The sequence below is a fragment of the Zingiber officinale genome, chromosome 4A (genome assembly GCF_018446385.1).
Source record: "Zingiber officinale cultivar Zhangliang chromosome 4A, Zo_v1.1, whole genome shotgun sequence".
Lineage (NCBI taxonomy): Eukaryota > Viridiplantae > Streptophyta > Magnoliopsida > Zingiberales > Zingiberaceae > Zingiber > Zingiber officinale.
In genome coordinates, this window is record NC_055992.1 from 114111058 (window position 1) to 114124068 (window position 13011).

The 13011-nt window shown below is 39.5% G+C and overlaps 1 protein-coding gene across 1 annotated transcript; it reads right to left on the reverse strand.

Annotated features, from left to right (window-relative positions):
* Window positions 1-10256: 10256 nt before the first annotated feature.
* Window positions 10257-11909, reverse strand: LOC121972646 (zinc finger MYM-type protein 1-like). The gene is made up of 2 exons (XM_042524296.1): window positions 11258-11909; window positions 10257-10786 (listed from the first exon to the last, which is right to left on the reverse strand). The coding sequence occupies exons 1-2, from the start codon at window positions 11907-11909 to the stop codon at window positions 10257-10259; spliced, it is 1182 nt and encodes a 393-aa protein (XP_042380230.1).
* Window positions 11910-13011: the final 1102 nt, after the last annotated feature.

A 13011-nucleotide genomic window follows, 5' to 3' on the forward strand; every position in this document is an offset into this window, starting at 1 on the left:
GATGGTGTGGGATGTTTTTCGTCTTGCTAAAGAAAATGCACCGGCAATCATATTTATTGATGAGGTTGATGCTATTGTTACTGCACACTTTGATGCACAAACTGGAGCTGATAGGGAAGTTCAGCGTATCCTCATGGAATTATTGAAGTAGGTAAAGAAATTTAGAGAAATATGTGATGGAAGAATATTGGTTTTGTATCAGGCCCACGTTGGGCCTAATATGAGTTTATATCAGGGCCAACGTGAGGTTTTTTTTACCGATTTTTGATTTTACATATTAACATCTATGAAAAGTTGAAATAAAGAATGGACACCATATTTGAACTCCTTGAAACATCAGAAATCCATAGGAACTGAAATGGGTTCAATCGGAGCTCTCTAGGTCCATCAGTGGGTTTTGACCGAAACCTACTCATGGACCTAGGGAGCTCCGATTGCACTCATTTCAGTTCCTATGAATTTCTGATATTGCAAGGAGTTCAAATATCGTATTCATTATTTATTTCGACTTTTCATAGATGTTAACATGCAAAAATAAAGAATCAACAAAAAGCTCCACGTTGGGCCTGATATGGACTCATATCAGGCCGAACGTGGGCTTGATATGGAATCATATCAGGCCCAACGTGGGCCTGATATGATTCCATATCAGGCCCAACGTGTGCCTGATATGATTCCATATCAAGCCCAATTTTCATCAACACCACTAACCTAGTCATTAGGCATTGGCCTCTTTGCCAGCATCTCATGGGTTAGCACAGCAAAAATGCTTCATGTACTGAATACTTACTCCTAATGTGTGGCTTATGAAATTCTTTGGTGTTTATTTAACCTTCAGTTCAAGACACTTGTCTCTATAGCCAAGTGTTGATGTGAAAAATGTTTATTTTACATAATGATGATTGTCTATGGCTCTGACATTTTTGCAGTGCATGAAGCATTTTTGCAGTGCCAACCCATGAGATGCTGACAAATAGGCCAATGCCTAATGACTAGGTTAGTGGTGTTGATGAAAATTGGGCCTGATATGGAATCATATCAGGCCCACGTTGGGCCTGATATGAGTCCATATCAGGCCCAACATGAAGTTTTTTGTTGATTTTTTATTTTTGCATGTTAACATTTATGAAAAACTGAAATAAATAATGAACACCATATTTGAACTCCTTGCAACATCAAAAATCTATAGGAATTGAAATTGATGCAATCGGAGCTCCCTAGGTCCATCAGTGGGTTTCGGTCAAAACCCACTGATGGACCTAGAGAACTTCGATTGAACCCATTTAAGTTCCTATAGATTTCTGATGTTGCAAGGAGTTCAAATATGATGTCCATTATTTATTTCGGCTTTTCATAGATGTTAACATGTAAAATCAAAGAATCGACAAAAAAACCCACGTTAGCCCTGATATGGAATGATATCAGGCCCACGTTGGGCCAGATATTAGGCCTGATATCATTTCATATCAGACCCAACGTGGGTGTTTTTGCCGATTCTTTGATTTTGCATGTTAACATCTATGAAAAGTCAAAATAAATAATGAACACCATATTTGAACTCATTGCAACATCAGAAATCCATAGGAACTGAAATGAGTTCAATCGGAGCTCTCTAGGTCCATCAGTGGGTTTTGACCGAAACCTACTAATCGACCTAGAGAGCTCCGATTACACTCATTTTAGTCCCAGTGGATTTCTGAAATTGCAAGGAGTTCAAATATGCTATTCATTGTTTATTTTTGCTTCTTCAAATGTATTAAAATATTGTTAAAAAATTGACTAATGTTATTCATATGTTCTGCCCATAAAAAAAAGAGAAGAGAGAGAGAAATATAGTGAAGAAAAGAAAACGATAGAAAAACTCAAATTGTCAGGAGGGTAAAATAGGAAATGCATTTAAAAAAGTGCGTTCTTTGGTAAATACCAAAGTAGCGTACGCCTTTTTGGTAAATTTAAATTTCTATGTGTGCCCTTTGGTAAATTGTCGGAGCATTTTCTTTAGAGGTGTCAGAAGAGCCAATTTATGGCGGGATGGGTCGATCTGCGATGGACCGATTATTTAGTGGGGCGGAGCGAACGGATTAGGAAATTTTCAACCCAACTTAATTTAAGGCGGGTTATGAATTTAGCGGGTAAATTCGTGGATCCATCAAAAATAAAAAAAATTATTTCATATTTTAAATGTTTTATTTTGGAAACATTTTATCAATCAAATGTATACATAAACATGTATTTTAAATATAAATGGACATAAACTAGTACTTAGTACTTATGTTGAATGAACAGTAATATTTGTATTTCAAAATTATAATAAAGAAAGATAATAAATTGACATAAAACTTAGGTTACATATGTTTCTCAACCCACGGACCAACCCAAGCCCATCGCGGGCCGACCCTCGTGGGTCGCGGGCCTAGGCGGGTCAGCCCACGACGTGTTGGGAACGAAAAGTAGCTAGAGGGGGGGGGGGGGGGGGGGAATAGCTCGTCGCGTGCTCTTGTGCTTGGCGTTGTTTGTTTCTTCAAAGATGCAGCGGAAATATACAAGAAAACAACACTCAACGCTAACACTAAGGATTTACTTGGTATCTACCTCACAAGAGGTGACTAATCCAATGATCCACACACTCACGCACCCTCCACTATGAAACACACTCTTCTACGGTAACTACCGAAGGCGGAGAAGCCTTTACAAACTCTCAATACAAGAAGAAAAGAAAGGATATGAAATACAAGCAAAAGCTTACAATAAACCGTAACCCTAACTTCTCTTCTTGCTTTTGATCCGCCTCTTGACTTGGAAGAACCTCCAAGAATCTTCAAGAACTGGCGATCTGAACTTGAGAGAGAGCTGTGGAGTCGCTGGTGATGAGCGGAGATGAATAGTAGAAGCGATGCCGAAGGAAATGAACGTCTGCGGCTTAAATCGACGCTAACGGTCGAATCCCGATCGATTGGATTTCTCCCAATCGATCGGGGAGGCTTTGGATCGATCCACGGATCGATCCAGAGCGCCTCTATGCTCTAGGAATTTGCCTGGATCGATCAGCTGATCGATCCAGGGCTTATCGCGACAAAACGCGCCACCCCGATCGATCCACTGATCGATCGGGGTCTCTGGATTGATCACCTGATCGATCCAGAGGCATTCTGTTCTCGCGACATTTCTTCCCAATCGATCGGCTAATCGATTGGGAGGAGCTCTGTCGTAGGGACTCACCCGATCGATTAACTGATCGATTTGGAAACATCCAATCGATCAGCTGATCGATCCAGATGCTGGTTTTTGCCCAAAACCAAGTCCCAAAGCCCCCAAACCAACATCCGGTCAATCCTTGACCTGTTGGAACATCATGCCTAGCATCCGGTCACCCTTGACCTGCTAGGACTCCCTCACCAAGTGTCCGGTCAATCCCTTTGACCCACTTGGACTTTTCTTTATCTTGCCAAGTATCTGGTCACTCCCTTGACCTACTTGGACTTTTCTTCATCTTGCCAAGTATCCGGTCACTCCCTTGACCTACTTGGACTTTCACCAGATGTCTGGTCAACCTTGACCCATCTGGATTTCTCCCGTGCCTGGCTTCACTCACCAGGACTTCCATTCTGCCTAGCTTCACTCACTAGGACTCCTCTTCTGCCTGGCTTCATTCACCAGGACTTTCACCTAGCTTCACTCACTAGGATTTTCTCCTGCCTAGCTTCACTCACTAGGTCTTTCACCTGGCTTCACTCACCAGGATTTTCTCCTGCCTAGCTTCACTCACTAGGTCTTTCACCTGGCTTCACTCACTAGGATTTTCTCCTGCCTAGCTTCACTCACTAGGTCTTTCACCTGGCTTCACTCACCAGGATTTCCCTTCTGCCTAACATCCCAGTTAGGACTTCCCAGTTAAGTATCCGGTCAACCTTGACCTACTTGACTCTTCTTCAACCAACCTGATCAGACCCTGATCAGAGGGGAATTGCACCAGACAATCTCCCCAAATGCACAACTGCATTGTCAAACATCGAAACCCAAACCAAGACTCAAGCTTGGTCAACCAGGTCAACCTTGACCTGAGGGATATTGCACCAATAATCTCCCCCTTTTTGATGTTTGACAATATCACCTTTAAGTTAGGCTAATCCCTTAGCCTCAACCTCCTTCATGCCACTAGGTAATGAAAGCATAAGTTAAACCTTTCATTCTCCTCCTAAGAGGGCAAACTCCCTCTAGGTAATGAAGTCCTAACTTAAACCCTTCATTCTCCCCCTATTAGCACACATCAACCCCACCTTTGAGCACACATCAACAAATTCACTTGTTGAAAACTCTCCCCCTAAAGAGTTGCTCATCGTTGTTCACAACTTCACTCGTTGTGATCAACACGATAATGAAAGTCCCATACCCTTCATTATCCTTAACCCTACATTCTCCCATCAATGTAGTCAAATGCCCATCCTTGAGTATTTTTAACTTAAACCACTTGAACAATGAGGATATCCACTCCCCATTAAAGTTCAACCGCTCAACCTTGAGCATGGTCTGAAAAGAAGGTTAACCACCTTCCAAGGTTCATGAAAAAATAGTTTTCATGTCTTTAAAGAGTCCCTCCCCCTAAAGACATGGTGGTAACTTCTGTCATTGCACCAACAATGACTTGGAATCCCTAAACCTTTAGGAAACCCAAATTTAGGAGTTTTGAGGTTCAAATATTCAATATATGAAGCAAACCTCAACCTAAACTTCTACTTAGTGTCCCTTAACCAATCCATCCTTGTTTTCAACATGAAAATACCCTTTTTATGTATACAAATGTATTTTGAGGGGTTTGGAATGGTTACCTAGACTAACCATGGTTCAAAAATGCTGAAATCATGCTTTACCAGCCAAAATCAGCATCTTGGATCGATTGGAGTTGGGTTCCAATTGATCGGACCATTTTGAATCGATCCACTGATCGATTCAGGAGAGCTGGATCGATCGGTGGATCGATCTAGACGGCTTCTGTTCGCTAGAAGCCTGTTCTCAATCGATCGTCCGATCGATTGAGACCCTTCAATCGATCGGGTGATCGATTGAGGTCTGATAGTTGCTGAAATTTCATTTCAGTCAACTTCAGAAATTCCTAGAAAATTCTACAAAATTCTAAAAATCGTGAAAATTTGTGTAGACATTATTTATGGTATACTTTATCATGGAAAAATAATTTTCTATGAAAATACATCATATTTTCAAAGATTAACACAAACTTGAAAACTTGTAAAAACTTTAGTGTTTTCTTCAAGTTTTGTGTCTAACTATTCAATGATGATTACTATCAAAAGATAGCCTTCACCAAGGTTTTCCAAAAACATTTCAAAAACATTTTCAAAACCAATATCCCACCATGTTCCTTGGGCTTAATGCACATGACTTGTACATTAGCTTTCCCAATGATGGGAAAACACATAACTATGTGTTTTGATGAATTTAAAACTCAAAAGAATGCACTAAATCAGCATGTTGAGTTTTGTTCATCATCCTAACATCTCACTTGTCTCTAATGTGCACAAAACACATACAAGTCATCTTATAGGTCTTTGTGAGATGTAAAAGTTAGTTTTACCCTAATCTAGGGATCATGCATATCTATCTAGGCATTTTCGTGAATATTGAACATCCACCTAGGATGTCACTTGTTGATACACTTGTACCACTTGTTACAAATACCACTTGTTGATACAAGTTGATAAATGCTATTTGTCCTTAATTTTAAGGAAATATAATGCATGATAATGTTATGGCATACATCAAAATGAAATAGCTTTCAAAAGAAAGATTCCTATAACTACATGATGTATGTATGTCATGACATGATATTTTTGTATTTTTCATAATAAAGGATGAATGCAAAATACAAAATTTAAACATGATGTCATGGCATATCATAGGCAAACAATCATGGCAAGGTTTAATATAAATAAAATACCTAGATTATCTGCCTAAGTATCCTTAATTCTTAGCTAATATTAAAATTTTAAACCTAGATTGCCCAAAAGTGCTTCAAGAGATTGCCAAAGCCTAAATTGACATTTCCAATTCTCTTGATTAATTTATGCCAATTGAAATTTAGCTTATTCCTCAAATGTTGGCATATTTCGTTCTTCCATCAAGAGTAGCACTAAGAAAATACCAAAATCCCAACTTGGTATTTCCTTGTCTTTTCCCCATATGTGTCATTTTAAAATAAGATCAATACTTCTCAATTTTGGCACATATTACTCTTCCAAAGAGTAAATCACAAATCCATTTCATTTTCAAAGATTGATAATAACCTTGAAAATGCTCCTCGAGTGTCAATTTCTTCAAAGTTGGGTTAACTACCCTTCTTCTTAGAGTTGACACTCTCTAACCCATCTTTGGGGTAGAGAAAATGCTCCTAGGAACCCAAAACCTATTGATGCTCCTTGGATGCTCTAGGTATTCACTAGGGATAACTTCCCTAGATACCTTCCTAGTGACTTTGTTTGGCTTTTTAGAAGCCTTGGTCACATTTTCTAGGTCAACCCTAGGGATTACTTCCCTTGTGACCTTTTTAATGACTTTGTTAGACTTCTTAGAAGTCTTAGTCACTTTAGTTGCAAAAATACTCCTAGGGATAACTTCCCTTGTACTTTTGACTTGACCCTTAGACCTAGGGTTGGTTCCATAGCTATATGGAACCCTATGGTAAGAGATTTCATCTTTCTTAGCCTTAGGTTTGTATCCCAAACCTTTATGGCCATTGGATGACCCTTGTTGTACTCTTAGACCTAGGTTTTGCTCATTTTGCCCTTTAAGGATATTTTCCATCCTTTTTAGGGTCTTTTCTAGTTTGTCAAGTCTTGACCTCAAGACTTGATTCTCTATCACTAAGTCCTTAGTTTTTGGTTTTCCATTAAATCCATGAGCATTTTTGTTTCTAGGCTTGTAGCTAAAATTCTTTGAGTTCTTGCCTAGACTTTTACCTACATTCCTAGCCTTAGGTGTAGTAGTTTTAGCATGAAAAGCTATATGTTTTCCTTAACGCTATCATGCTTCCTATTTTCATGGTAAATAGCATTAAAATGATATAAGTTAGAACTATCATGCTTTTTACCAGAATTTAAAGGGGTAGGCTCAATGAAAGTTACCTTTCTTTTTACCTTGGAGGCTCCCCCTTGACTTGAGCTTCCTCCATGAGCCTTGACCACCTTCTTCCCCTTAGGGCATTGACTTCGGTAATGCCCCTTTTGGTTGCAAGAAAAGCACACAATGTGCTCCTTGCTCTTCTTTGTTCCGGGGATGGTCTCCTTGGGCTTCTCCTTGCCCTTTTGTGCCACTTGGCTCTTCTTCTTGGCCAAGTTGGGACACTTGCTCTTGTAGTGCCCATTCTTCCTACACTCAAAACATATAATATGATTCTTATTTTTAGTTGAAATGTTTATACCTTCTTGTGTAGGGGTGACACTTGCTCCTCCATGTGATGTGGATGTAGAGGCTTCCTCTTGATCCGATAGTGATGCTCCTCCATTAGATCTTTCTTGACTTGTGGAGGTGGAAGCTTCTTCATCCTCTTCTTTTCTTGACCCGGATGTAGAAGATTCTTCTTGCTCTTGATCCGGTGTCAATGAAGATTACTCCCCCTCAATCCTAGAGGTGGAGGCTTCTTCATCTTCACCTTGTACATGGAACAAGGAGTATGCTCCTTCCTTGTTCCCTTCATTGCATTCCCTCGAAGATGAAGCTTCTTCTTGGACTTCTTCTTCGGAAGTTGAACATCTCTCAACTTCGGAGTCCTCTTCCTCTTCCTCTTGATTTTGCTCCAATGAGTCACCCTCTTTGAATTCTTCTTGGATTGGTGCAGTGGAGGGGATCTCATGTATTGATGCCAATTTGCTCCATAGCTCCTTGACATCCTTGAACTCTCCAACTTGAGCCAAAACATTTCTTGGCAATAAATTGACCAAAAACTTGGTCACTTTATCATTTGCCTTGCTCCTTTGAACTTGCTCTTAACTCCATTTGCTTTTCTTGAGAGGCTTGCCCTTGGAGTTTGTTGGAGCTTCGAAACCTTCCATAAGAGCAAACCATTGCTCTATCTCCACCATTAAGAAGTTTTCGATCCTTGATTTCCAAAGATCGAAGCATGTAGATGTGTACGGTGGAGCCACCCTTGTGTCAAATCCAAGTCCATCTTGGAATTGCATCTTGAAGTTGAGCTTCTTGTGATGAAGTCTTCGACTTGTAGAATTGCTCCAACTTCTTCACCCTCTAGCTTTGCTTGTTTTGTTTGCCCCTTCCGGCGATGATTCTGGTGAAGAGCGACCTCGCTCTGATACCACTTGTTGGGACCGAAAAGTAGCTAGAGGGGGGGGGTGAATAGCTCGTGGCGTGCTCGTGTGCTTGGCGTTGTTTGTTTCTTCAAAGATGCAGCGGAAATATACAAGAAAAAACACTCAACGCTAACACTAAGGATTTACTTGGTATCCACCTCACAAGAGGTGACTAATCCAAGGATCCAAACACTCACACACCCTCCACTATGAAACACACTCCTCTACGGTAACTACCGAAGGCGGAGAGGCCTTTACAAACTCTCAATACAAGAAGAAAAGAATGGATATGAAATACAAGCAAAAGCTTACAATAAACCGTAACCCTAACTTCTCTTCTTGCTTTTGATCCGCCTCTTGACTTGAAAGAACCTCCAAGAATCTTCAAGAACTGGCGATCTGAACTTGAGAGAGAGCTGTGGAGTCGCTGGTGATGAGTGGAGATGAATCGTAGAAGCGATGCGAAGGAAATGAACGCCTGCGGCTTAAATCGACGCTAACGGTCGAATCTCGATCGATTGGATTTCTCCAAATCGATCAGGGAGGCTTTGGATCGATCCACGGATCGATCCAGAGTGCCTCTGTGCTCTAGGAATTTGCCTGGATCGATCAGCTGATCGATCCAGGGCTTATCGCGACAAAACGCGCCACCCCGATCGATCCACTGATCGATCGGGGTCTCTGGATCGATCACCTGATTGATCCAGAGGCATTCTGTTCTCGCGACATTTCTTCCCAATCGATCGGCTGATCGATTGGGAGGAGCTCTGTCGCAGGGACTCACCCGATCGATCGGCTGATCGATTGGGAAACATCCAATCGATCAGCTGATCGATCTAGATGCTGGTTTTTGCCCAAACCAAGTCTCAAAGCCCCCAAACCAACATCCGGTCAATCCTTGACCTGTTGGAACATCATGTCTAGCATCCGGTCACCCTTGACCTGCTAGGACTCCCTCACCAAGTGTCCGGTCAATCCCTTTGACCCACTTGGACTTTTCTTCATCTTGCCAAGTATCCGGTCACTCCCTTGACCTACTTGGACTTTCACCAGATGTCTAGTCAACCTTGACCCATCTGGATTTCTCCCGTGCCTGGCTTCACTCACCAGGACTTTCATTCTGCCTAGCTTCACTCACCAGGACTCCTCTTCTGCCTAGCTTCACTCACCAGGACTTTCACCTAGTTCACTCATCAGGATTTTCTCCTGCCTAGCTTCACTCACTAGGTCTTTCACCTGGCTTCACTCACCAGGATTTTCTCCTGCCTAGCTTCACTCACTAGGTCTTTCACCTAGCTTCACTCACCAGGATTTTCTCCTGCCTAGCTTCACTCACTAGGTCTTTCACCTGGCTTCACTCACCAGGATTTCCCTTCTGCCTAACATCCCAGTTAGGACTTCCCAGTCAAGTATCCGGTCAACCTTGACCTACTTGACTCTTCTTCAACCAACCTGATCAGACCCTGATCAGAGGGGAATTGCACCAGACAATCTCCCCAAATGCACAACTGCATTGTCAAACATCGAAACCCAAACCAAGACTCAAGCTTGGTCAACCAGGTCAACCTTGACCTGAGGGATATTGCACCAAGACGACGGACTGGGGTTGATAAAATTCCAACCAAACCCGTTTAAATTACTTGGCGGGGCGAACCAATTCGACGGACCCAACTCAAATTGACGGCTATAGTTTCCTCCGTTAAAAAGAAAAAAATGACACGGGTCACTGCACACCATCATTCGATAGACTTAGGACAAAGAAGATTATTGCAAAAGATGTGAAACTGGAGAAATTAATACAAGTGGCGGCGCCGGGACAGATCCAGGAATTAGAGTTGGGAGGAGCTTGAACTTAATGTAACAAATTATATATTATTATTAAAAATATATAATAAATTATATAGATATATAACAAAAAAAATTATTATATTATATTGTTCAACAAAGTTGTGCCCTACGAGATTTTGAAACATAAAAGTCATTTACAATAGAATCTACATCTATATTTTTAGCTAAATCTCGTTCAATATAGAGTGTCAAATAATCTTCAAGAAAATCATCCTCCATTTTATTACGAAGTGTCGTCTGCACATGCTTCATTACTGAAAAGGCTTGCTCAGTACTGGCGGTAGAAACAGGTAATGTCAAAACGAGATGAATCAATCTAGTTAACATAATGTAAACATTTGACCGCTCACTCTCAGTCAATTGCTGACACAACTCAACAAGTGTAGAAACCTTCAAATTTTGCATCACGTCAAGTTTATAATGTACCAATTCATGTTCCAAAGCAACAATGTCTTGATTTGTGAAATCTTCATGATAAAACTTCTTTGCAAGTTTGCAAATATCATCACTGCTAATTAAATCAAACGAATTTTTCGGATCTAAAGCTGTACTAAGAGAAAGAAGTTCCACTGATGACTCATTGAATTGAGTATTTAACTCCATCAAGATACAATCTATTGCTACATTAAAAATATCAAAGTGATAAAGATGCTCAATTGTAGTTTGCTGACGAGAATGACTAATCTTATATATGCAATCAAGGTCAGGCACATCAATATCATTTCTCGAAAAAAAAACTTTCACTTCATGAAGAAATTCTTCCCACCCGCATTCTCTAAGTTCTTGAAGGATGGTGTTGGTAATAGAGACAAATGTAAAAGTAGTCAAAATGTCTTGAGATTTTCTTTGAAGAATTTGACAAAGAGTATCTGTTGTTCTTATAATTTTATGCATTAAGTGCAAAATGAACACAAATTCAAAGCTTGCCATATTTATGTAAATTCCCCGAACTTCAGCCTTAACTCTTCCATTTGGAGAATAGTCACTAAGAATTTAAAAAACTTTGCAAGTTGCAGCGTATATACCCATCAAGTTTTTTACTGAGTCATAGTGAGAACTCCAATGAGTAGCTCATGTCCGCTGCAAATTACCAATCTGATTGGCCCCACTTCCAAAATCACGTTCTCCAATTGCCAACATATATTCAATTTCATTTCTTTGTGCAGTATGTAACTCAACAATGCGCTTAGTAGAAGAAGTAACAATATTGACAATATTGTCCAAATGAGAAAATAATTTACAAATAACACTAACATCCTTAGCTGCATAAACCAATGTTAATTGTAGTTGATGAGCAAAACAGTGGACATAGTATGCATAAGGACAATCTCTGAGAAATAATGCCTGGAGTCCATTCCATGCACCACGCATATTGCTAGCACCATCATATCCTTGGCCTCTGATTTTCTTAACTTGTAGATCATGATGAACAAGAACACTTGATATTTCTTTTTCCAAATTCAATGAGATAGTGTCACTAACACTTTTGATGGCAAAAAGTCTTTCTATCAAAATCCCATTATTGTTCACAAACCTCAAGATAATGGTCATTTGCTCCTGTTTAGATATATCTCGTGCTTCATCAACAATAATACAGAAGAATTTATCTTCAACTTCTTCACGAACCATCTGTTGTACTATATTGGCCATAATATGTAAAATATCTTTTTGAATTTCTGGAGCAATATATTGGGCATTTTTTGGAGCATTCTCAAGTACAACTTCATCAATTTTCGTACTCATTTTTGCAAAAGCTTTCACCAATTCAAGAAATTCCCATGATTAGATGAAGATAGAGATTCATCGTTACCTCTAAAGGCGCAACCTTGAAGCGCTAAGCATTGAACACTGACAATTGAGGTCCTCAAATGCAAATGATTTTTCTCCTTTTCTTATTTAGCTTGAACATACATCACATTATCAATATGTTGAGAGGGTCTCATCAAATTTTTAGCCCATCTCTCAGACATAGTATGAGGCGAAGAAGCTGCAGAACCAATATGGGCAAGAAATGCATACGTTTTCCCTTGGTTTATCCTTTTCCAATTGTTAAATCCTTCATTGACTAGTGCCGAGATATTAGATGAATTAATATCATTCAGAAAAAGAAAACAATAAAAATAATATGCCTTATATGTTGAAGGTGAATACTCTAACCAATGAAATTTCTGAACCCATTTTTTCTGAAACCGGCAATTTTGACTTTCAAATTTTGTAGCCGGATACTCCAACATATTTGGTTGATAAGGCCCCATCCTTAGATATGTACGTCTTATCTCATCTTGTATATTAACATGATATTCACATTTTTTTTCTTTTTCCCGAATCTCGTTCAATACAAGCAGACAATCATCGATGGTCTTTGCTAGGAGAAGAAATTGAAAGAATTTGGACACTAGGAATGAGAAAACCTTCACTAGATTGATTTTCCATTGTAGTAGGAATTGAAGTGCTTTCACTAGTTTCACGATCTCTCTTTTTAAAGGAAGATGATATTAATGTCTTTCTTTTCTTTGTAGTAGATTGATGTTCCATCTTGGAATAATTAAAATTAAATCCCTAAATAAATAAGTAATAGTTCACTAATGGCTTAAAGTTCAATGAATTAGGTATGGAAATAGTTATAACTTGAGATAAAATGTAAATTATTATCTTATTCTAAAATAAAATTCTGAAAGCTAAAGCCAACTGAAAAATATTGATAAAATCAATTCTAAGTTCAAAAAGATGTTCAAATCTCAACACCATATGACAAATCATAATAGAACTATAGAAGTCCATGCTGATGAAAGATTTTCAAATTTCAAGCTTTGATGCCCTTGCAGTCCGAGATGTTTTTTTTTAA

Bases quoted from the DNA above. Each gene is read 5' to 3' on its own strand.
- LOC121972646 (XM_042524296.1), bottom strand. From the start codon at position 11,909: ATGAGTACGAAAATTGATGAAGTTGTACTTGAGAATGCTCCAAAAAAT. The intron at 10,787-11,257 runs GTAATTTGCAGC...TTTTTAATGTAG, and splicing joins AAGTGGGGCCAATCAGATTG to CAATAGATTGTATCTTGATG.